The 25679-nt window shown below is 36.5% G+C and overlaps 1 protein-coding gene across 2 annotated transcripts in view; it reads left to right on the top strand.

The window, feature by feature from the left end:
- LOC136040215 (TBC1 domain family member 13-like) overlaps positions 1–25679 on the top strand; it is a 120385-nt gene that overhangs the window by 37065 nt on the left and 57641 nt on the right. For both annotated transcript variants that reach the window (XM_065724410.1, XM_065724411.1), the window contains exon 3: positions 8051–8124. In XM_065724410.1, the coding sequence (XP_065580482.1) occupies positions 8051–8124 (74 nt within the window). The remainder of the gene's footprint in view (positions 1–8050; positions 8125–25679) is intronic.

Below are 25679 nucleotides of genomic sequence, written 5' to 3'. Positions count from 1 at the left end.
TTACATTCTTGTGTATACGGACCCTCACTGGTGCATGTCGACAATCACAGATATGCTCTGCTGAATGTATTAAATAGAGGAAAAAAAGAAAACCAATTCTTATATCTAATTAGATAACCAAAATACTTCTAGTGGGGGAAAAATACGGTTTAACCTCGGGGAGATTGCAACAGAATTTTTTCTGTTGCAAAAAACAAAAAAAAACAAAATATTCAGAAGAATCAGCTTAATCTCACAAAAAGAAATATCCAAATCCCCTTTACACAACTACCCGGACCCCCCCCCCACCTTAAAGAGGGAAAATAGGAGTCGGAATTTCTATTTGGACGTATTTTTGGGTTTAAGTGGTCGTTTTCTATCAAATTAAGCACACGAATCCGAATCTAACGTCAAAAATCAAGTTTTTTGTATCCTAGTATCAATTTTGACCTTCAATGAATGGGGGAGGGGGGAGGGTAAAGTACGAAGATCATTATTTGTCAGATTGCTCCGGCTAAAGGATTATTTTATTATCAAATAAAGTACTGTATTGCTAAATACGAGGTCAAAAAGCGGTTTTTTAACTCTTTACCTCATTTCCTCGTCTAAGGGGCCTGTAGCATGTGGGGTTGCTAAGTATAACATCTCGAAAAACCAATTCTTTAATCGAGATCAAAATTTCACATCAATCAGTTATAAAAAGTAACGTTTAAAACTCAGTTAAAGTAATCACAAGAATATTTTGATTTTAAAGCACAACCTTAGGCTAATTATTCTTCCTGCTCATCTTCGTTATCGTCTTCATCCTATCTTGCTGCAGCGTCAGGGCATAACGCTGCTTTACACTCCCCGCAGACAAAGCTGCAGGGTGAACAGTTCCGGCCGGTGCTGCATCCGGCGGCACCAGCGGGTGCAACTCGCACCCGCTGGTGCACTGGCACCGCACCATCTTCAGCTGGTTCTCCGGAGCTGGTGTAGCGTTTGTCATTATGGGAAGATACATATTCCGTAACGAAGAGAGGCGCCAACCCCACTCTTCGGGCCCTAGCGAACTGGACATGTCTTGCCACTTCATTATTTACAAATAGCACCTTTAAAAGTGGTACTTTGCGGCAATCTAAGTTAATGGGACCCGTTCTGCCTGAATGAAAGCATTTGTACTTGTAACCTGTGTTGTAAATGCTCGCACTCAGACATCCTTCAGGGTCTTCTCATAACTTTTTCATTTGTATATGCGGAGCAAATCTTTCTCTCCAGCTTCGACGATCTCCTGGTGGTTGGATCCTAGTGTGATGAAGATCTTGCAAGCATGTTCAAAAATCCCATCTCTAAGTGACAAGGAAACCACTGCTGGTGTCTCTACGCCGTAAAGTCTAGATGTTGTATCGCAGCCTGACATTGCTTGGCAAACGAGTAGATTTTCTGCTGCTTCGATTCCTAGTTTGTTCTTGATCCTGTTTATGTCGTACACGCGTTGGTTATTTTCATTTGTGTCTGTCTGCATAAAGATATCACATGCATCAAGCTTGGCATGGTACAGCAGAAGGACTAGTAGGTCGGTATCATTCCCAATTATGGTCGACGAAGTTTCAGCGCGACTGACTGCAGTTTGTACAACTAATACACCATCATAATCCTAATCATGTAGAATTTGCATCCTGAGTTCGCCAGCCTCTCAGTAAGCAGGTCGATGAAGCGTTGTATATATTTGGCATTTCACAGAAATTCGTCCCTACTTTTGACGATCTTCATGTTAGGAGAAAATGTAATTTTTAAGCACAACTAACATTTGGTTCTCTTCAGCTGTGTACAATTTTTCATCGTTCGTGTATCAGTGTAAGAGTCAAAAACTACCGCTGCCTGGTCGAAATGTTTTGCGACACAATCAACGGGAGATCCTGCCACCTCAAATTATTTGGATCCGGCAATCCACGGGATTTTGTTGACTAGCCAGTCACCCTCCAAAACTCTATGGGAGATTGGCAATGTCACTGGACCATTGAGCCCCTCAATTTTCATCAGTGCATGTGTTAGAGAGGCTTTCTCGGCTGTCCTCATCACCTCGAACGAACTAAAAAATGATGGGAGGAAACTACATAGATCGAACTACAGAGCCTGGTTCAAGTCAGAACCACTGGTGCTAGCCACTGCGGCTAGATGTTTGAATATTAGAGCTGGGTCGAACATTACTCGCTATCTCCCCCATACTCATACTCCCTCATACTCCCGCTATCTATCACCACGGATGACTTCTCAGCTACTGTTACAGCTTCTCCTTTGTCCTGAAAAGATATTTTGCAATGTCTTTGGCTTCCATATCCTTCAGGATTGTTTCTCACACAAGTTTGGCATCGTCTGCGTTTACAGATGATGAAGCATGGACACCTTTTAACACGCTCAGAAGCTATGAATCCTGCCTGAAGGGTTCTAGCAGTTGAATGTATCGAACGATCTTTTCGATGCTCGCCATTTCTCTAACTCTCCTCGAAGATATCGCTTCTGCGTGATTTTCAATAGTCAACTTCGCGAGGCCAGTCAGGTTCTGCAGGCGTTCGTTAATGAGAACCAAAGTAGGTACAGCAGATGTCCAAATTGCACGCTGCAGTTTAGTCATGCCTCTACCTCTCGTCAGATCGCCGCTTGTTTTCATACTTCTCATCAACGTCTGTTCGATCAACAAATCAGGAGAAAGTGCCGCCTAATAGTTGTCAGTTTTTCGGATGAACAGGTACTCCTGCAACGTTTTGTACTGCCCGGGGTTGCATCCAGGCACTATCGAATCAGAACTCAATCCATCGCCACTTTACCCGTGCCATTTAAACAAAACTTGGAAAACTATAGGTTCTATCACTATCTTAGCTCTATGTGTATCTACCTTCGTTCGACTGCCCTAGAAGTGACACATGAACGGATAAATAGATAGACATATCTATTAAAAAATGAACTAGCATAATTTTTATACAATCCTAATAAGAGGGGGGGGATTAATGCCAGATTTGCCTCTCACTCAATTGGACTATCTGTCTTGGCTTTTTCTACAATTAGCCTTGACTTTTATGCCCACAACTATTCCATTTTAATTCAAACACCTAGAAGAACAAACTCAGCTTGAATGATGCACGGTAGATGGCATTGCACAGATGAAGTTGAAAAGTAGAAATGATTATCTACTCTTTTCCAAAATCAGAAGCATAATCTTAAACACTATCTCACTGGATGCTTCTCCTCAACACTCGTGGAACCCAGTATATTCTTTTGTCTTTTTTTCGCGAGTAAAGTAAATAATAATATAGTAAAGTAAGTAAAGTAAATAAAACGGCACAGACTTTGTATATAGCCGGCAGTCATATAGCAAGTACTATGTAGATGGCTCCACTGATTAGATCACCCAAAGAATGGCACCAAGCAATGGAAACTGCAAACTGGAGGGGGAGGGGGAGTCTGGAATACTGGTTTGAAATTAAACTTTTTGAGACTCAATTTCTAAGGCGCCATTCCTAGCATGATAGCAAATGGAGAATTAAACGACAAATGATTAAAATAAATAGTTTATGTAGGTCAACTTTCACCGGCGTTTTTGGTAAGATGAGGTACTTGACCACGTAAAATTAGGTTTTTAACTTCATTTTTGGATTCACTACCATTGATTCCATAGGAAACAACCAAATAGTCCAACAACCTCTTAATTTTGAGTTTTATCCCCCCCCCCTCCGTCCTTTAAGGGCGGAAACGGGCATTAGGGTACGAAAAATGAAAATCTGAATTCAAATTTGGAGTAGACATGCTTGATTTGATAGGAAACGACTGTTTAAACTCAAAAATATTTATAAACACAAAAGTCAATTTTGTCCCTTATTTTCCCCATTCCAAGGGCGAATCTGGGGTACTTGTGCAAGGGGTATTCGGGAGGATTTTTTTTGTGGGTGATTAAGCTGATTTTTCTGAACTTTTTAGTTAAAAAAAAAAAAAAAAAAAAAAAAAAAAAAAAAAAAAAAAAAAAAAAAAAAAAAAAAGGTTTGCAATTTCCCCGAGGTTTGACCGTTTCGTCCGTATCTTTCTTCTACTATTAACAGTTTTTGTAATAGAAGAATCCGACTTCTATGAACTTGCAAGTGAAGATGGTACGCTCAAGCAGCTTTACGTACATAGTCAGTTTTGTAATCACGGCTGTAGCGGGAGCTGCAACCTAGTAAAGAGAGAACCACAGCCCATAATAACCAAAAGTAAAACCGCCTTTTGAAAAAAAAAACTGCCTAGTAAAAAAAATTGCCATCTGACACTGACTCAGGAATGGTAACTAGTATTTCGGTTCGTCTTAAAAATAAAAGTTTATTGCGAAAATAAATTTATGGTGATTTCGAAAAAAAAGTCCAAAACCCGAAAAAAAAGTCCAAAACCTGATAAAGTCTGAAAAATGGTGACCATCGACTTTCACCAGTGAATGTTAACATACACCAAATGAAACATCAATTATTGTGTTACATTCTTGTGAATTCAGACCCTCGCCGGTGTATTTCGACAATCACAAATATGTTTTGAAGAATGTCTGAAAGAGAGGGAAAAAAATTCTTGTATCTAATTACATAACCAAAATATTTTAGCAGTTTTTGCAGTAGAAGACTCTGACTTCTATGAACTTGCAAGTGAAGATGGTACCCTTAAGCAGTTTTACATACAATATCAGTCTTGTAATCATGGTTGCAGTGGGAACTGCAACCTAGTAATGAGTGAACCACAGCCCATAGTAACCAAAAGTCAAAAACCTGTTTTGAAAAAAAAAAATGCCTGGTGAAAAAAAATGGCATCTGGCACTGACTCAGGAATGGTAACTATTATTTCGGTTCGTCTTAAAAGTAAAAGTTTTTTGCGAAAAGAAATTTATGGTGGTTTCAAAAAAAGTCTGAAACACCTTGAAAATGGTGTCAGATCAAAACGAAAATTTTGGCATTGGAATCAGCATGGTGCAAAACCACATACAGGAAATTACAGTCCCCCTCCTTGGACAAAAAGGAAAATCACTTTTTTGCATTGCTAGCACTGATCTGTCTCCCCCTTTTTTTCAACAGTTCTAGCGGGCTACCAGAACATCATAGAGAGGTGCTTAATCGGTCATTCAAAAGATATCTATATATATAAAAATAAGTTGTTTGTCTGTAATGTCTGTTACAGTATGTCTGTTACGCCAGATTATATCTTATCTATATATAAAAATAAGTTGTATGTATTTTTGTATTGAGGGTTTGCATATGACGTCTGAAAAATAAAGAAGAAAAAGAAAACTGAAAAAAGAAAATTGGTAAAAAACTAAAAAAACTAAAAAGAAAAAACTAAAAAAAACTAAAAAATAAAAAAAAATTAAAAAAAGAAAAAACTTAAAAAGAAAAAATGTAAAAAAAAAAAAAAATCAAAAGGTAAAAAACTAAAAAGAAAAAAAAACTAAAAAAGCTAAAAAACTAAAAAAAGAAAAAAACTAAAAAGACTGGGAATTGCACAAATATTTCAATATATTTTGACAAAAGATTAAGGTAATTCGAAAACCTTAAAACAGATACCCAATTTTTGAGGTTTATTATAAATTGTTGGAGCTTTAGCTTGCTTGGCACGTAAAGATTTTTTCAAGTGTCAATGTTAGAATGAACATTGACAAATTGAAGAAAACAAATCAATAAAAAGAAGAAACTTAAAAAAGAAAAACTAAAAAAGAAAAAAACTAAGAAAAGAAAAAACTAAAAAAGAAAAAAAAAACTGAAAAAGAAACTGTATCTGTATATCTATATAAATGACGACCGGGACACTCAAAGAGAAATTACAGACTGGGATACCGGGACACAAATGACGACCGGGACACATGGAATATAAATGACGACCAGGACACAGGGACACAACTACAACGGGGACGCCGGGGGCACAGGGGGATATATAAATGACGACGGGGACACAGGGAATGTTCGATTAGCAATCACCATCAACAAAGCTCAAGGGCAATCGTTAGAAAAATGCGGTATAGATATGAATACGGATTGTTTTCCCATGGACAATTATTATGTTGCATGTTCAAGAGTTGGTAAACCTGGCAATCCATTTATATGGACAGACAATAGGACAGCAAAGAATGTTGTATATTCGCATGTTTTACGTAGTTAAATACATATATATATATATATATATATAAATAAGTTGTCTGTGTGTCTGTGTGTCGTGTGACGTCATGTTTGTGTGTCGACTGACGTCATGTTTGTCGACTGACGAAATTACAGACCGGGACATCGGGACGCAAATGACGACCGGGACAAAAATGACGACCGGGACACAGGGAATATAAATGACGACCGGGATACTCAAAGAGAAAGCGACCGGGACACCGGAGCACAAATGACGACGGGACAAAAATGACGACCGGGACACCGGGAATATAAATGACGACCTGGACACTCAAAGAGAAATTACAGACTGGGACACTGGGACACCGGGACACAGGGAAACAACAACAACGGGGACGCCGGGGGGCACAGGGGGATATATAAATGACGACGGGGACACAGGGAATGTTCGATTAGCAATCACCATCAACAAAGCTCAAGGGCAATCATTAGAATAATGAGGTATAGATCTGAATACAGATTGTTTTTCCCATAGACAATTATATGTTGCATGTTCAAGAGTCGGTAAACCTGACAATCTATTTATATACACAGACAATGGGACAGCCAAGAATATTGTATATTCGCAAGTTTACGTAGTTAAAAATATATGTATATATCTATCTATATTCACAGGTGGGACACAGGGACACAACTACAATGGCGCGTAACTAATATGGCGCGTAACGACTTACGCGCGCGGGGGGCTTGGGGGGGGGGGGGGGTTGCGAAGCGCCCCCACCAACTAGGTGTTGGGGTGGCGCGAAGCGCCACCCCAACAGCTAGTTTCTTATATTTACCTACTTTTTATAAATTCCACCATCTGCAAGTGCCTTATAGCACTAAAATGACACTTTTTATGCCATTTCTAAAGGGGTGGGGCTAGCGGGCAACCAAAACATCGTAGGCAGATTTCTTATAGCTCGCATAAAAGATATTGCTCATGTCTACATTTTCCCAATAAAATCCAGCATCTGCAAGTGCTAAATCACACTAAAAATGACACTATTGGTGCCATGTCTCAAGTGGAAAAGCTGGAGCTAGTGTTAACTAATAAAGCCAGAGTTAATTAAAAGAAAGATTAATTGAAATTTTTTTGAATAGAATTAGCCATTAATAAATGGAGAATTTTAAAATTCATTAAAAATTTTAAGCGAAATGAGAATGGAAAAAAAATAATCAGACTATTAGGAAAGCAGATTTAGACATTGGAATTGAACACACGATCACAGGAATGAAATATGGCAAAACTAAATCTGGAAAAAACTCGTTATTACTATTCATTTTAAAGGTGAAATGGACGATGTATTTGCACCTAAGCGTTTTGATCCTAAAGCAGCTGATCTTGAAAAGAAATTTAGGGAATTATATAAAGGTATGATTTTAAAGGCTATTGAAAGAAAAAATAATTATTATAAAAATAATTTAAAAATAAATTACATTGATATTGAACGATCCACTAAATATTAAACTATTACTTTTTATCGGTAGTACAGGAAAAATAGAATATAATAAAACCCTTATTTGACAAATTAATCGAATTCTCATTTCACAAGATCTGTTACGATCTTATAGCTCAGGATGTGAAATTATAGAAATATCGGAAATCTTCATTTAAATGGTTTGAATTCAATTGAAAAGGGGATAAATTGATGGGGTGGGACCTATAATCCGTATTCACATTGTGAAAGGTATAAAAATAAGACCAAATTTTATTTTCAAGGACCTGTTTTCATGTTGATTGTAGGGATGAAAAATTGGAAAATGTGCTATAATTGATATTAAAATTATGTAAAATGGACTGAAAATGACGTAAATCGAATGCATGAGTTAGGTTGGGCAGAATCCGTGTTTTCTATACTACTTTTGTTTATGCTTTTTTTCATATTTTTGCAAATTAATTTGTTAAAAATTGTTATACTTTTTTTTAGCGTTGATCTATTTCTCTCTGATTTAGAAGAAGATGTCATTCCTTGGTGTAGTTTCAAAGCAAAATGCTTTAAAGGTTTGTTTTTTCGTATTTTCTATATTATTCTTGTTAGTTTTGTGTTCTCTGCTAATTCTCATTATTCTCTAGAATTCTTATTATTCCTCTTTTTTCTATCTTGTTATTTATCTGTCTTATTTTATGGCTTATGCATTTGTACTAACTGCTAGAAAGTCTGTTTAATATTGTTACCGGTTAAAGTATTTATAAAAAAAACTTGTGAGTATTTTTTTCAAGAAAATTAAGAGCCGAAATGAACTAAATACAAACAGAAATAAAGTAATAATTCAAGCTTAAAATAAAGAGAAACTACAATCAATGAATGAATGAAACCTAAAACGAACAGAAGTTAGAATAAATTATTAAGTAAAACTTAGAAAAAAGTAGATATTACCCCAAACAGTAGTAAGGTTAACTCCAACTAACTCTTCTAAAGGCCAGAGTGTCATTTACTCGCTTTACTGAGAACTGTTTTCATTTCCAGTAGTGAGTTTTTATTTGTTGTAATCGTTAAGAACGATGTCGGCAAAGTATATTTCTTTTATTATTATATCTTACCGAGGCAGTTCGTATAAAAGTGGTTGTAGAAACTTAGGAAGGCGCTAATTCTATTGGAGATTGAAAATTCTAGTCCCTTTTCAAGAGTCAAAAGGTATTGGAGGGTAATCAGCCTCCTCAATAATTGTCCCAAAAACATACAATCAAAGTTTTGAGATAGGCATATTCTTCAACGTATATGAAAAGTCCAGTATTTACGTCTTTGAGTATGACAGCCCCCCCATCCACACAGCCCACCTGGTAAGGGCTGTAAGTTATCCTAATAACCCATTAGTCATAAATATGTTTTCTTATGGAAGGTGTGTTCGTATAAACTTTGTAAGGGGCTTATTTGATTGGAAATCAGAAACTCTGGTGCCCTTTTTGATAGTCAAAAGGGATCAAAGGACACCTAGTCTCTCCCCCCCTGCGTCCTTTTCGTCCCAAATGAATCTTAGAGAAATTTTGGGATAGCCATTTTGTTCAAAATAGTCTAAATATTGTATAAAGAGTCCTCCGGTGTTGAAACAACCTCTTAGAATATGGGGGCAGGGGTTTTAAGTTATGCCCCGGGGCATCTGAGCTTTTATGGAACGGGTGATCTTATAAGTTTCAGAGGTGGCTTATTTGATTAGAAATTAAAATTTCCAGTTTCTTTTAAAAGTCACAAGTGATGGGGCGTAATTACCCCCTTCCAGGTTCCCTCTTTTCTCCCAATAAATCTGATTGAAATTGTGAGATAGCCATTTTGGTAAAAGTAGTCTAAAGAACATAAAATAATGCCTTCAGGGTTGACAAAAGCCCTCAAAGACCAGGGCCAAGGGTTTTAAGTTATGCCTCAGGCGTATTTAGGGCATCCATGGAATGGATGGTCGTATAAACCTCAGATGGGGCTCATTTGAGTGGAAAAATTGGAAGTTCTAGTGACCTTATGAAGAGTCAAAGGTGATTGAAAACCAACCAGTTACTTTCACTCATAGTATTACTACTACTGCTGCTACTAAACTACTCCAACTACTGCTTCAATTGCAAAAACTTGGAATAATTAGAGTATTAAGATCAAAAGGGCGTCAAAAGGGATCATCAGCAATATTTTTGGAATGACATACCGTATAAAAATGTCTATATGTCTATATGTATCAGGGTAAGACTTCTGGGATATCACGAGGGGGATGATGAAGCAACCAAAAGGTAACATGTACATGCTACTACTGTTATTAATACTGCTGCAGACTAAAACTACTACTTCTGATTCAACACTAAAACTGCCACTATTTCCCCTACTACGACCACAACTACTGTGATACTGGTACTATTAAGGCGAAGTCTTTGAAGGTGAAAATTTGAGAGAATATTGAGGGCAAATTTGAACTACTTCAAATTTGAACTACTTCTATTGCGACTACCTATAAGGCTAAAGATGAGAGTTCCAAGAAGTATATGAACATACAGGTTATCTAAAGGGCATATTGGCAACGGCTGATTGTATTAAGTTGAAAATTCCCGAATGGGATGAGAAGGATGCTCAACTGACCAAAAGGCAATATTTGCATCCTAATGATACTGCTTCTACTCATACTACTACTACTACTAGCCTGCTACTGCTAATATTATTACTAATGGTACCAAAGATAAGACTACTACTATTAATTCTACTGCAACTACGACTGCTGTTACTGCTCTTACTACCGGTGCTACTGCTACTGCTACTTCTGCTAAAGGTAAGGACATTAAGAAAAGGTTTTTGGGCGATTAAAAGTGTTCAAGAAGACGCATCAGCAATGCTTCAGGGACTGTTAATGGTATTGAGTTGAAACTTTCATTTTGTCTTGAATGGGATGTTAATGAAAACCAAAGGTGACGTATGCATATTGCTTCTTCAAAAGCTATTGGTATTAAAATGAAGCTTTCGAGGAATATTTAAGCGGATGTTGAACTAATTCGAAAAGAACTTTAGGCATGTCAGTTGTCTAAACGGTGACAAAGCAATATCTCAAGAACGACTTACATAATTAAGTTAGAACTTCCAGGTTAATTTATGGTGGATTTTGAACTAGTCAGAAGTAACAATGCCAATAGTTTTAATATTACTTCTACGGTTACAATAACAGATAAAACTAGGGATATTAGGGTGAAAATTTTTGGGACAGTTTAGGGAAAGTTTCAATTCAACGAAAAGACTATATGCATACATGCTTCAAAAGGGCATATAATCACTATCATAGGCAGCACTGATCTGTCACAGCTATCAATATCATTGAAACTTCTAAAGGGGCTAATTGGATTGGAAATTAAAAGCTCTAGTGTGCTTTTTAAGAAACAAAAGTGAGTTTAGGACAAGCAGCCCTCCTCCCTAGCCCATAATTTTTGACCACCGTCAAATCCTGTTATCTTCGATCTTAATGATTAAAAACTTAAGGATGTGGGGAAAAGCCTTCAGGGGCCCCAACCAATCAGGATTTCTTTGTGTGATACCTAAGAGTTAAAAAAAAATTACGAGGGCTAGGAATTCCTTGCTTCAGGATTACTGTGGTTGTTACATAATTGAGAGTCTTTTAAAAACCTTCAGGACTTCTTTACCCCAGGATCCCCTTGAATGTTCTTTTGAAAACCTACGAGACCACTGCCAAATCTTGATTTCCTTTTTAAAATTCTTGAGGACCCCGCCGATTTAGGTTTTCCTCGGTTGCTCTGTCTTGAGAGTGTCAGAGTCTGTTAGTCAGGCGGGGAAGTCCCGGTTGCAAAAAAATTGATCATGGTCCAATATTTACAGGCGAAGGTGACGCAATCTTGCGGGAGTTGCTTCATTATTATAAAAGAGTTCAGCATGTCAACATAAAGGATATTATTCTTTAGTAATGAATGCTTTTACTATATCGGATATTAAATGCGCTATTAATGGTGGGGCTAAACCTAGAGTGCCTAATGCTGTCGTAGAAAGTGGTTACAGGAGTTGCTGTCTGACCCTAGAATGGGGCGGGATGTTTGCGCGATATGTAATATCATTGAGCAAATTCAAGTTAGAATAGCAGTCATTCTTTGCAGCAAAATTGAATATGCTGCATATGCAAAGACTGATTAAATGCATTAGCAAAATATATTGAAGTCAAAGATCTACATCAATCTTTAAAAAAAGAGTATGTTACTAGCGAAAGCTGTTATTAGTCTATAATTGGTTGTGAAAGTGTCAGGATTAAAAATGACTGGATTTGAGAAGCAAAAAATCATATGGAATCTAGTAAAATTTGAAAAATGTATGATTCTAGAAGATGATTTTCCAAAGTTATCTTTTCGAAGGAAAATATTTTCTGAAAGAATGGTTAACTATATAGTGAGAACTGACTCATCGTCTTTGGACTTTGAAACTTTTACGTCTTGGCCCAGATGCATTTACTAAATTTATTAACATATTAATTGAAACAAAAAAAAATCTTATTGTAATTTTGCTTTTAACCACTACCTAAACGGTCATTTTGCTAGGCAATAAGAAATAAGTCGACATCATAAAAATTCTGTCTAAACAGTTTTCTGACGTCACTTCCCCTAGAACATATTCATTTTCCATAGTCAGCTTGTTCTTGGAAGTGAGACAGTCAACATTGACAAATGCTTTACACATCCATTATCCTTTATTATATTGAGCAGCTTGTCATCCTATGTGAATTGTACTTTTGTTGACGACTATAATGAAAAGCATAGATTATGCAATCCATGTAAATTGCGTGGAGGAAACATAGTGCAAATTCAAGGCTGTACTTCCTGTTTTGAAGAGATTTGTGACTCTCATAATAGTGGTTTCCTTGGTCCAAATTGTCACTATGATAAATACGATCAATGGGAAAATACTTACCCTGGCCCTATTGCAAAAAAACCCTAAATGTGATTCCAGTTTATTTTTAAGAGACTAGTATCGTCGTTGTTTGAAATTTAAGTGGGAAGAAGAACCTGGTCTACGTTTCAAGTGCTGGAATAATAAGAGAGTCTGGTGTTTACGACATTGGTGGGAAGATACCGACTGCTTTGAATATGAACCTAATGACTTTTATTTAGGTGCTACAGAAAGTGATTCTTCATATTAGAATTTAGTGTGCGACATTGCTTCAAATAAGCAAATTGAAACACAAGAATTTTATAATATGAATCAGGATAGTGTTAATGACTTTCAAAAGCGATGTAATAAAAATGGATTTACATTGTCTTGTAGAAAATGTGATACTGACTTTGCATAACAAAAAAATACAAGTGTAATTCTGACGAGCTGCCGCCACTTATCAATAACGATAATTACCTATACGTGGAGGAAGAAACCTAAAGGACACAGTGTTTTGTACATATAAGTTTTACTAATAAACAAATTTATCAAAATTCTAAACTATTTCACTCTGAATGAACTGAGGAAAGAGTATTTTCAACTATAAAGTCGCTCAATCGAGGATTGTCACCATAAATGCTGAGAAATTCACTGTCAGTATATCTACGACATCGAACAATAAAATACAATCATTATAACCACAGCTTATGATTGATAAAGCTTGCACTCGATTTTGATTTTAGATAATAGATTTTCCACTGTGCTCAAGAAAGTTGTTAATGTGAGGCGTCTAGAACGTATACTGTAGGTTAAAAGGATACAAAAATTCAATATTTTTCGCTGTTTCATCTTTGCAATTGATGGGCTACTTTTAACAATGATAAGGGTATTGTTAACGCTTTGAATATCATCGAAGAAATCCGAATATATGCATAGGATTTGTATTTGGACAAGTAGAGATTCTATTTGAACACATTGATTATTTGATTTGTGTTTATGGTAACACGTCTAATAGAACACTGCCATCATGGGAAATTTCCCAATATATTTCAAATTGATTTAGCCAGGTTAATCCAATACTCTCTTCCACTGGTTCGGCAAAGGTACACTCTAAACTTAAATGGTCGTTCGGACAATAGTCATAGCTTGAGTACCGAACAAATCAAATACAGTGATACCATTTGTCTTTGTAAACGGTTTTTCGGTTACACAATTTTTCAAAAATTGTGAATCTCAATCTAGAGATTGCATTGCCAATTCCCCATAAGGACCTGTAGGATTTATCAAAGGATAAATGAGTGGAATTGCATTTACTTTACATAGAAGAGATGGAAGTCCAAACATTTCAAATTTATGTGCGGAATTTATCCATGATCCAACGGCAGTAGCACTTTTACTAAAGCTAAAGCAAGTTTTAAGGGAATTTCACCATTGGTAAATGATGAATCAGCGTAGGTACTGGTACCCGTGGTAATACATCGTTGATTCACGATTATATGAGAAACGAGCAATTTGACGTTATTTCCATTAGTTTTTAATTCCCTATTGCCAAAGCAACAGAACTCATAACCTTTTGTTTTCGTACATGAACTATTGACGTTATTTCCATTAGTTCTTAATTCCCTATTGCCAAAGCAACAGAACTCATAACCTGTTGTTTCCGTACATGAACTATTGCAGAGATGAGACAGAATGTCACTTGGAGCGCAATGCCAACTACTTTTCGGAAAATAAAATTAGACGGAGCAAGTTTTGGATTTATATCCATATTTACATTGGGAGGTAACCATTGAGGAATATGAAATATCTCACGGTTTATTTTCCCAACCGATTGTAAATCTTTACTTTTCGCATCTCTATGTATACTGCTAGTGTCAGTTTCCGTTTTTTATACTCATATCCAGTGGCCATACCTCTCAATTTCTAATAGAACATTGGAGTCATCAACATGGATTGTATATAACTTGCATAATTTGAAAGATTATTGCTTGTCCTCACCAATATTTCATTTATATAGACATAGATTTTTCTAAACAAATTTTGTATTACACAATTTTCATCGAATAATTTCTCGGCTTCACTTGGTATTTCATTATTAGATTTTTTCAATGACACGCAAATCTATAAATGTAGAAATCAAATCTATGAAATAATCTTCACTGGAATAAATTTGAAAATATACATCTTCAGAGAGCGGCTGTTGCGGATAAAATTATTCATAGTAACCATGTTTTACACTCACATCAATATTGAAGGATGGCAGAAGGATGAAATTCTTTATTTGGCAGATATGCCACTTCTAGGAGAAGAAATACTTTTTCGATCTGACAATTTTTACTTTTGGTTTCTTTTTCTTCTATAACAAGAACGACTTTTTACGCCTCTGGCTCTGGGTTGAGACTGATGAGGGGCTCTCACCCCCCTTTAAACCTTTTTTTGTCGTGATTTCAATCGCTTGCTGAGGGATCGCGTGCCGGTACTGAGATTTTGTGAAGAATTTAAAATCCTTCCCAGAGCCCAGTCATGTAATGTCGAGGACGAAAAATTTGCGGTAACCGGTGTAATATATTTTTAGCCTGGGGTAATGCAAAGCGAAACAGCATAGCAAGCCAATTGCCAAGACCGTAAGCTGACGTTGACGAACGACCCCTGTAAAATTTGCGGTAACCGGTGTAATATATTTTTAGCCTGGGGTAATGCAAAGCGAAACAGCATAGCAAGCCAATTGCCAAGACCGTAAGCTGACGTTGACGAACGACCCCTGTAATAGTCGATTCCATGACCTGATTGTCTTGGTCCAAGAGTAGCAACATAGCAATCAATATGAAGACAAACAAGAGAATTTTTTCTTTTAGCCATCTCACTGAATAGGCCGAAAATGACATGTAATCTCAGCCAAATCTTTTGTTATTGCTATAGGATCGCCCAATTCGCTTCTAAATGTTAACTGATACAGCTCCAAATACGAAGTTTTGACTGAAATACATTGAAGGTTCTTTATAATGTAGGGGGTTATTCGTTCAAGAACACGCAGGATAGAGACATTGGTATTACCTACTTTTGATGTCTTGATAAATTATACGTAAAGAAATATACAATTGTCAGATTAGAAGCCGGGGGATAGCTTGCAAAAATAACATTTTCTTTGCCACTGATGCTACCGGCACTTTTACTATCGATTATATTCCGTTTAAAGTAAAAAACATCCCTCAGATTATTATTGAGATGAATCATTTCACCCTCAATAGGAGAGCTAGTGTAAATTTTCCCCTCTTCCATTGAATAGTTGATCGTGAGGAAACTATTTTGACGATTGGAGATTGTCTATTGATAGCACGACACCAAATCTGTCGTACTACCATATTCCTTGTATTTTAATGTGAGTTGCGTGTATATATCAGAGTTTAGTTATTTTATCTATTCATCTTCCTTGCCATACACTGGCCAATTGTTTGGTTTTACTTTTATATCCTAACTACGATTCTTTCTCAGGATACCATAAGTATTTTTATGAATATAATCAACAAGAGCAACTTCTTACTTTCCCTTGAATTTTGTGGCTGGGGAGAGTTTGTTCCAAATATTGCTTGCTTTATTCAAATTATTGTATAGGGGGTAAGGGACATTGGACACAAATGCTACATGTAAATCATTACACATTGTCAATGTCTTCAGCGGCAATCCAAGAACTCAAAAAAGAGTTGTATCCTAGCCAACGAACAAGCAACTGTCTCTTACCCTTGCGAGTTTGAGTATTTAATATCTTTTAAATTTGATTCATTCCATTATCTCTAACTTATTGTAATTCATAATCATAAAAAGCGCCAAGGATCTCGTCATCTTTCATATCACGTAGACGATACGTTACAGGTTAAGTGTCTAAGATTTTTGAGACTTTAAAAAGTTCATTGCACCACAAGTAATTTCACTTTTCAAAAATATTATTGGTTTGATTGATTCGAACAGTATCACCAACATTAAATTTCTTCTTCACAAATTTTTCTTTGGAATATTGTTTAAGAAAAATGTGAAGTGTATTGTTACTTTGATGAATTTCAAGAGCACTATGATTCTACAGTGATCGATAAAGACGTTGATTATAAATCAACATGATTTTATTTAAATCTTGAATAAAAGCATTAGAAATTTTTTCATGTATCTTCAAATTAAAAGTCAAATAGTTCTTATCCAACGTTCATGCAATGCCGCCTTTATAGGACTATGACTGTAATTGTATTGTATTATAGGTCAATAAAACCTTTTTTACATGTGGATTAAAAAATTCACTACCTCGATCTGTTTGAATTTTTGCATAAGAATTCTCTACAAAGATACGTTTTACGATAGTGATTACCACGAACCCTCTGATATTGGTGAAGAGTGTAAGTGGCTTCACTCTGTAAATATTCTGTTGCCAGCTTCTTTTCAACTCCAGTGACTAGAAAGTTTGGCGGGGTAACTTAAACCTCCTGCTTCACCAATATTTTCATAAACTCGTTCTAAAACTTGAGCCATACTGAACGTAAGCGTGATGTGAAGCGTCCGCAAGCCCTTTGCACGCTCAATGTGATGGAAAGAGATTTTCGTTTAATACCTTTAAAATTATCACCTCAGCTTGGCGTGCTATCTGAAAACAATATTTCTTTTACTATTTCTCCAAATTATGTTAATCATTTTAAAACATGTTATTCCCTATAAGACTTTTTGAGAAATTCATGACTTTAAAAATTTATACTAACTGACATTTACTTTGAGCGGTTTTTCAAGGTGGAGTTTATGCTTGTTGACACTTCGAAGGTCATTTTGAATTAAAATTAATTATTCATCGTCGGCAATTGTCTCATTGTTCATATATTTATCAATATTATTTTCAAAATGTACTTTCACTGGAAGAGCGAGTTCAATTTGCGTCAATAAGTAAGATTGAGCTATCTAAAGAATAGTTTTTACAAATCTTGCGATTATTGGCAGTAACAATCAAAAGAAACTACTGCCCGCTTGAACAAGCCGTTTTTTTTAATCTTTTCCGTTCTTGTCTACTTTATCTATTGCCAAATTCCTTCAGTCAGTCGAACTTTGCCTTCATTTAAATTTGAACGAAGTTCAGATTGGAAACCAGTGAATTCATTGTCAATAACATGTTTGTTCTGAGTTCTGAGTTCTTTATTTAACATTAAGATCCATAAACAAAAAAATTACTTCAAGACAATCTCCCCCGTAAGGCTCCATGGCCGGGAAAGAACAGGGGAGAAAAAAATACCAACAACAAAAAAATATAAACAAAAACCAAAAATTGAGTCGCCCACCTTAATAATCCCCAAAAAATGACAAGCTAGGCAGGGGGTAGCACATGATTTCACCAGCTCAATTAAATATCCAACTCAATCCAGAGACATCAACTCCAAGGGAAACCGGAATAAAAAATAAAGACAAAAAAAAAACAACAAACAAACAAAATTATTTACTAGCTAGAAAATCTCTAACATAATTTTTGAACATACCAAACGAGTGGCAGCTTCGTACGAACTCTGGGAGCGTGTTCCAGATCCTGTTGCAAGCTGTCAGAGGGTTGAAGTCAGACCTCACTGACGGTGTGTGAAGAAGCAGTAAATTGTTGGAAGTGCGGAGATGATAAGTCGATTGATCAGAAACTAAAGATATATTATTACATAGGACAGCAGGAAGATGGCCGTGCAACTGTAAAAAAACGAAAGAAGAACAAGAAAGAAAATAGAGAGATTTCAAATCAAGCAAGGGTTTAAGTGAAAAACGGTTAGTTTCCTGAATAAGAGTCCTTGCTTTATCATAAAGTTTTGAAAGTGGCTTCAGAGACGAGGGAAAAGTTGACATCCAAATAACAGAACAATATGAAACATAAGACTGAACTAGGCTGCAGAACAAGAGTCTAAGAATCGACCCTGGAAATATATATTTGAGCTTTCTAAGGATTCCAAGACTCCTGGAGACTTTCATTTTAATCAGGTCAATATGATACTTGAACGAAAGATTTTCGTCAAGCAAGATGCCTAGGAATCGAACGTAACGATCCTTAGGTCTACTTAGAGAACCTCTTGATACATTTATTTCATTTAAATCAGGGCAAGCCTTTGAGACTCTGGAGAAAATGAGAAAACATGACTTTTCGACATTTAAGGCAAGATAATTTACATCAAACCACTGGATAACTCTTTCAAAAAGGGCTATCATCCTTGAACGAAGATCAGACTCAGTTCTACCAGTTGTGCCAAGAGTACTGTCATCAGCAAAAGCAATAAGTGTATCCGGTAAGGACAAACTCTTGTCACAGCTAGTAACGAATACTGGTTTACAAAGACGACAGCAAATGGTAGGTTTTAAATTTTTAACCGCATTAATAAGGTCATTGACGTAGATTAAAAAGAGTATCGGCCCAATGACAGATCCTTGTGGAACACCAAAATCTATTCCAGAAGGATTAGAAAAGTCCGGATGAACCGAGATGACTCGACCAGATAAATATGATAGAATCCATGAATAAGCATTCCCTCTTATTCCAATATAGGACATTTTCAGAAGAAGAATCTTGTGTGTTAATGAGTCAAACGCTTTTCGAACATCAAGAAAAAGAGCAGCAGGTATCAAACCAGAGTCAAGAGCTGAATTTAAATAATTCAAGAGAGTTGCACATGCATGCTCAGTTGAATGTTTGGCCCTAAAACCAAACTGAAAATCATGAAAAAAGAGTTTAGAATTAAGAAAATCAAGAAGTCGAGAAAGCATAGCTTTTTCAAAAATTTTACTAAACACTGATAAAAGAGATATGGGACGATAATTTGCAGCATCATTCCTTGATCCACCTTTAAAAGGGATGATAACACGAGCACGCTTTAGAGCACTTGGGAAGACACCATTTTCAAAAGAAAGATTGACAAGTCTCGTGAGGGCACACAAAATGACAGGAAGAATGAACTTGACAACCTTAGTCGGAATACGGTCTGGGCCAGAGGATGAAGAACCCCTCAAACAATTGACAATTTTGGCTATTTCAGCATCAGAGACAGGTTCCAATGCCATTGATTTAGGACAAGGTGGTCCTAGATAAGACCTAAAATCAGGTAGAAAAGAAGAAGGACTTACAGAAGAGGCTGTAGTTTTGCCGATATTAGCAAAATAGGAAGTAAACGCATCTTGAACTTTTAGCTCACCCTCTACATTTTTCCCGTCAATCACAACACTTGAAGGGACAGAAGGAGGCAGAAAAGATGGCCTGATAACAGAATTGATTACTTGCCATGTCTTCCTAATGTCTTTACCGCACGCAGAGAATTTTCTATGATAAAATAACGATTTAGCCCTTCGGCAAAGCGAATTGTAAACTCTTCTATAAGCTTTGAAAAGTTGAAGCCGAGAATCACGCGAAAATGGCTTAGAGCACCTGTAAGCCTTCCAAAGATAATTTTTCTTCCTCCAACTTTTAAGAAGTCCAGGGGTAATCCAAGGATTCAAAGGGGTTGTTCTTTTCGATGCTGGATTCGACTGGGGTGCATTACGTGTATCAAAGATAACTTCTTTCAAAAAATCATAAAACGAATTAAACAAAGAATCTATGTCAGATCCATTTTTAGAAATACTCTACGAACGACCTGCCAACCGTGACCTAAGAATATGCCAGCCCTGATCATTAAATTTTAAAGAGGAAAAACCAGTTTCTTGGCTCCTCCTTGGCAACGAATCGGAAAAATCATACATGGAAAAAACAGGAAAATGGTCTGAGAAATCACTCATCAATATTCAATTTCGCACCAACGTCAAAGATGAAAAAATATTATCAAGCAAAGAAGCGGTAGTGTTAGTTATGCGAGTTGGAATGCGTGCAGAAGGTAGTGTTCCACAAGCGAGCATTGTCGAAAGAAAATCCAAGGACGAGGATGACCTCCGGTCACACAAATTAAGGTTGAAGTCGCCCATAATTACAAGTTCACCTGAATGAAGTTGGATTATTTCCAAGACCTCATCAAGAATCTGAAGGAAATAGGGAACAGACCCACTAGGAGACCGGTATATATTACCAACAATCAAAGCTTTAGCTTGGGTTTTAATCTCAATAAATATGGATTTAAAAATTCCTTCTTCATTTCTTGACAGGTCATGTCTAACAGAGTACGGAATACATTCCGAAACATAAACAGCAAGGCCACCTTTAGCCATCCTACTTCGATTCAAATATTCCATCTTGTACCCAGGGAGATGCAATAGAGATTCGTTTTTTGAATCAAGGAAAGTCTCACAAAGACCAATGAAGTCAGGGTGGCCACTACGCACTATTTTTTTCAACTCATCAAACGAAGAGCAAAGACCCTGAACATTAAGCTGAAGTACAGAGAAACTACCATCTCGTTTGAATACTCGATCTAAATCAGATACGTATTTACTACTAACTGAAAAATGGGGATTTGATGGTGATTTGTTAGACTGACCTACTGAATTATTTATCAAACTAAGAACATCAATTGGGTTATTTTGAAGATGAGATAGTCGCTCACCCAAGGAGGAGATGTCACCCAAACTAGAGTCAGACAAATTAAAAAAAAAAGATACAAACTATGATCCATCATGCGGTTTTGCTTTCCTAGCAAATCCTTTCCTAGCATGCGGTTTCATATAGCTTTCCTAAGCCGTGGTTTTCGGTTACCTAGGACGGAAAATAAATGGCTGTTTTCATGCAACTTTTTCAATGTCATGATGAAGACTAATGACCTTTTTTACTATTCACGGGTAGAAACACAGTAATTTCATTGTCAAAATTATCCTTAACAACACGTAACTCTTCGGCGTGTTTTGATTGAGATCCAATAGAATGTAACCACAAGGTTTATTACTTGACTTGCTTTATTAACTACTAACTACAAAAACTATACATAAACACAACCGCCCGGGGAAGCCTCAAACAGCCTGATGTTTGACGGCTGCAATCTTCTGATTCTCAACCTATTTATTTAAAAAACAAAAAATAAAGAAGTACAAAATACTCTCACTCAATTACCCTTTAACACCAAATATACATAAATAAAGGCTAACAATAATAATAATAAAAAAAGGAAAAACTAAATTTTATCCCCCCACTTCCAATAAATGTTTTTTGAATTTTACTTGAAATGACCCAATGCGTTCGGCCCCCCTAATGCCAGCTGGGATATCATTCCAAATTGCCGGAGCTAAATACCTAATTCTGGAAGCTGCACATGTGGTTTTCCAACACTCAATAATAAAATTATCCGCCTTTCTAGTCTCCTACCATTGGAGTGAACGATTTACTCGAAAAAATTTGGTAAAAACTTGAGTTTATACATGATTGCAACATCGATACGCAAAAATAGCAGCTTGATAGTCTCGAATCTGACCAATGTTAAGCACTCGTAATTTCTTACACTAATCCTTGCGCCTGTACATTTTGCCTAACACTTGAAAAAAAACGCATATTTATTCGTAATACTCATTTCATATATAACATGTTCTCCTTGAATCAGTGGCGAATTGGTGGAGTTTCTTTCTTCTTTCCCAATAGGTCATTAATAACATTCCAAATTCTTTTAGTATTATCCTTATTTAATCTCAACTGGTTTGCAAAGTATTCTTTTTTAGCCATTCTCCTAATCGAGTTTACTTTATTGCGTATTATTTGAATTCTTCCAGTTTTTTGGCACATTCACTATTTAGATATTCCACATACACTTGATTTCTTATATTTGACACTTTAAGAATTTCAATAGTTATCCAGGGCTTCCTGGACTCACGCTTACGTGGTTTCAAGAATTTCACTGGGCAAGTGTTATCATAAATTTGCCATGTGACCCCCATCATACGATCAAATACACCAGAAGCCTCATCTTTCATATCCATAATCTCACGAAAATTATTGATACTCAACTCTTCCTCAGACCTCTGTAAATTCACCTCTTTTAACGACCGAGTCATCATTTTTTTTTTTTTCATTCGGCCACAAGGAGGCCGAATGGCTTCCAACAAATGGTAAATGGTCCGAACAAGGGTATAGAGCCCCATCGGCATAACCACGCTTCAGATACTTATAATCAAGAAAAATATTATCTATAGGAGCAGCTGAGTGACTCGTAACATGTGTTGGAATATTCACTAGGGGAAAAAGATCATGAGCAACCATCAAATTAAAAAAAACAACAATTAACTCACTCCATTGAATGTAAGCAGATCCAAGTTGAAATCACCCATACAAATAAAATCTAAACTTGTCCGAGACACCGCACGCACAAGTTGATCAAACCCATGCTCAAATTCTTCCCAGCTAGCACTCGTTTGCTTATACACAACAGTAATAAAAAATTTACTATTTCCCATCTCTAATTCCAGACTAAAACTTTCGAACTTATCCTCTACCCATACATCAATATCATCTCTTACTTGGTATGTCAACGACTTTCACCTCAAACACGCAATTTCCCCTTTATGAAGTGACGTCTGGTTTTTAATCTCCAAATTATAATCTGGAAAAGAGTACAATGAGAGAGAGAGAGTTCCTGACTCAAAAAGCTTTCATATATACCAATAAAACTAATTTTCCTTGAGAATCAGAGAGAAATTGCAACACATCCTCATAACACGTAGTTAGGTGGTAGTTCTAGGCATATAAACGCAGTAAATCGGCTTCCGCGTGGTTCAACTGCGAACTTTCAACAAAAGCTCTGTTTCTCAGCTCTTTATGTCTAACTTGGCTCAAACACGACTCAATATCAGTTGCTATTTGTGCTGACAAGACCTGTTCTAGGAGAAAAGGTCGGCTCATTAAATCATCCAGTATAGACGCAGCGAGAGTAAATGAAATCTGGAACCAAAATAAATCTCTCAAAATGACAAAAAAAATAAGGAAAACAAAAAATTAGAAACCGATAATTGGCATTTTTTCTTTTTTGAATAATAATAAATACCAATTCAAAACGCATTCAGCCATAGATCTTAATTTTCGCGCAGAGGGTTCACCTGGCGACTTCACTAATATGTTTCCGCGTTCAGTCCATACATGTTTGACAGTGAACCGGTCCCTTGCGGCATATAGCAAATCACGACGTCGCTTTGTAAAAGATTCCGACACAAAGATGCCCTAACCTGCTAGTTTAGACTTCTCTGAGAACACTTTTCGAGAATTTTGTGTTAACAAATCGCACTAGCACTGGAGTAACTTTCTCACTAAAAGTATGAAGCCCGTTCATTCTAAACCGGAAAACACTTTATAACTCACGAGAGGATATACCAGTAACACCCGTATGTGTCAAAAGGACATTGAGCACCGTCGTTTTAAGGTCAACTCCCGGCTTTTGCTTAAGACCATTGAAAACAATACTATCCAAGATATTCTCTTGGTCCATACCGTCCAGCTTGACTCTAATATTTTCAATTCGATTCTCAAGATTGAAAGGATGCATTGTACATGCTTTCAGCTCTCGCTCAATGCTGTCTAAGATAGGGTTGAACTCAAGTGATACAGAATTGTACCACTCACTAATTATAGCCTCGGCAGAGTCTTTAAAGCCAGATTTTCCTTTCCCGCTACACTTTCTAGAGACCTGGTGAGAAACTATGGACTCTCTAGTTTTAGTTAGCTCTTGCACCGTGGCCGAAATTCGTGCAAATAAGGCAGACTGCGAACCGGTTAATGTAGCAGCTTCATCAGGTAATTTTAGTGCAGCAAATACTTTTGAGGTCGACCTGTAAATCTCGGAATACCGCTCAAGTTCATCATAAGCGCGTTTAATATTCTTCGTAGTTTAAGTAGAAGCCTATGTGACATTGTCTTCAAACGATACAAGAATATTTTCTGAAACCATTTGCTCGCTATTATCCCTGTAACAGAAGATCAAATAGCTTGTTTGCTTTCCTTCCTTTTTCATAACTTTTAGAATTCGTACAGGCCATAATGGATAGCCTGCAAGTTTAGCCAGTGCAAGATTAAATTCCTAATACGACATGATGAGTGTGAGCAGGAAAAAACAAATGAGACTTATCTTGAAATGGGCAGGCCCACGGATGACGTTGGCAATCACCACTCTTGCAGGGTGGCCCACTGGACCGTGGAGGCCTGCAACTTGTTCACCACCGTATTTTTACATCCAATTTAGCATAGTATCCATTAATTACCTTAACAAACAAATCCAACCTTTTTCGCACAATTTCACAGCTAATCCTTTGTTTACTTTGCACAAAGCCACAAACAGGTAGATCGATATTTGTGCGAGTGACGTAGTTAGTGCGATTCAATCCTTACACTTTAGAATAGTTTTTCCTTGTGACTTAAAAAAATAATCCGGTTAATTTAGCTCATGTTTCCGCTTCAAGAATAAGGTAATATTTAGAAAAAGATTATTTTTTGTTCTTCCGTAGTGAATGAAAGCTAGTTGACCACTAGTAAAATTTTGCTATTAGTGGCGAAATTCTGGTTCATCGGGATACGTTTGCTTGTTTAAAGTTATAAGAGAACTTAAATCGCTAACAACCCTACAAATGATATAGTAAGTACAATTCAAAGCAAGTGTTCTCATAAAGTTGCTCTGATGAAAGAGATTATGGAGAACAGCAGTTACAAAATTTCCTCGTTATGAAATCGGACCTTGAATAATTGTAACATCTCTTGAGACCATTCCTCAGTGGATTCAGATAAGTCATCAGTAATCTACCTCAAGTTTGGTTGAATAATATTAAATATTTCAAGTCCCGTATGAATTTTATGTCTTGTGCAATAGTATTTATTTGATCATAGGCCACGCACTATTGCAATATTAGATTTTTTCGGATTTTCAAGAAACATTTATCGTGATTTCGTATTATTTTCGTTACAAGTGCTGATTCACGAGACATTGATGGTCTGCAAAGAAATTATGTGAATAGATTGTTAAATTAATACATTCTCCGCCAATGTCAAAATACAACTGACCGAACCTAACCTCAATCTCTTGAATAAATACTAAAAAATAGAATATATGGTTCCTTTAATACATAAATAAATACTTTACAAAACATATTTACATAAACACTAGTCAACAACATGAAATAGGCACTTGGAAGTATTTACATATGCATGGGACTATAAAAAATATTATTAAAAAGGGCACTTAGAAATAGGTCCAACCTGGAGGGCCGGAGTTGAGCGGACTCCTCTGGAGGACGTGTCGGCCAGAACGGCAGTCGGTAGGCGCCAATTGCGACGCTGTGATTTTAT

The sequence above is a fragment of the Artemia franciscana genome, chromosome 20 (assembly GCF_032884065.1).
Source record: "Artemia franciscana chromosome 20, ASM3288406v1, whole genome shotgun sequence".
Classification (NCBI taxonomy): Eukaryota; Metazoa; Arthropoda; class Branchiopoda; order Anostraca; family Artemiidae; genus Artemia; species Artemia franciscana.
Note: the sequence above shows the minus strand (reverse complement) of the source record. Positions and strands in the feature narration are given on the sequence as shown.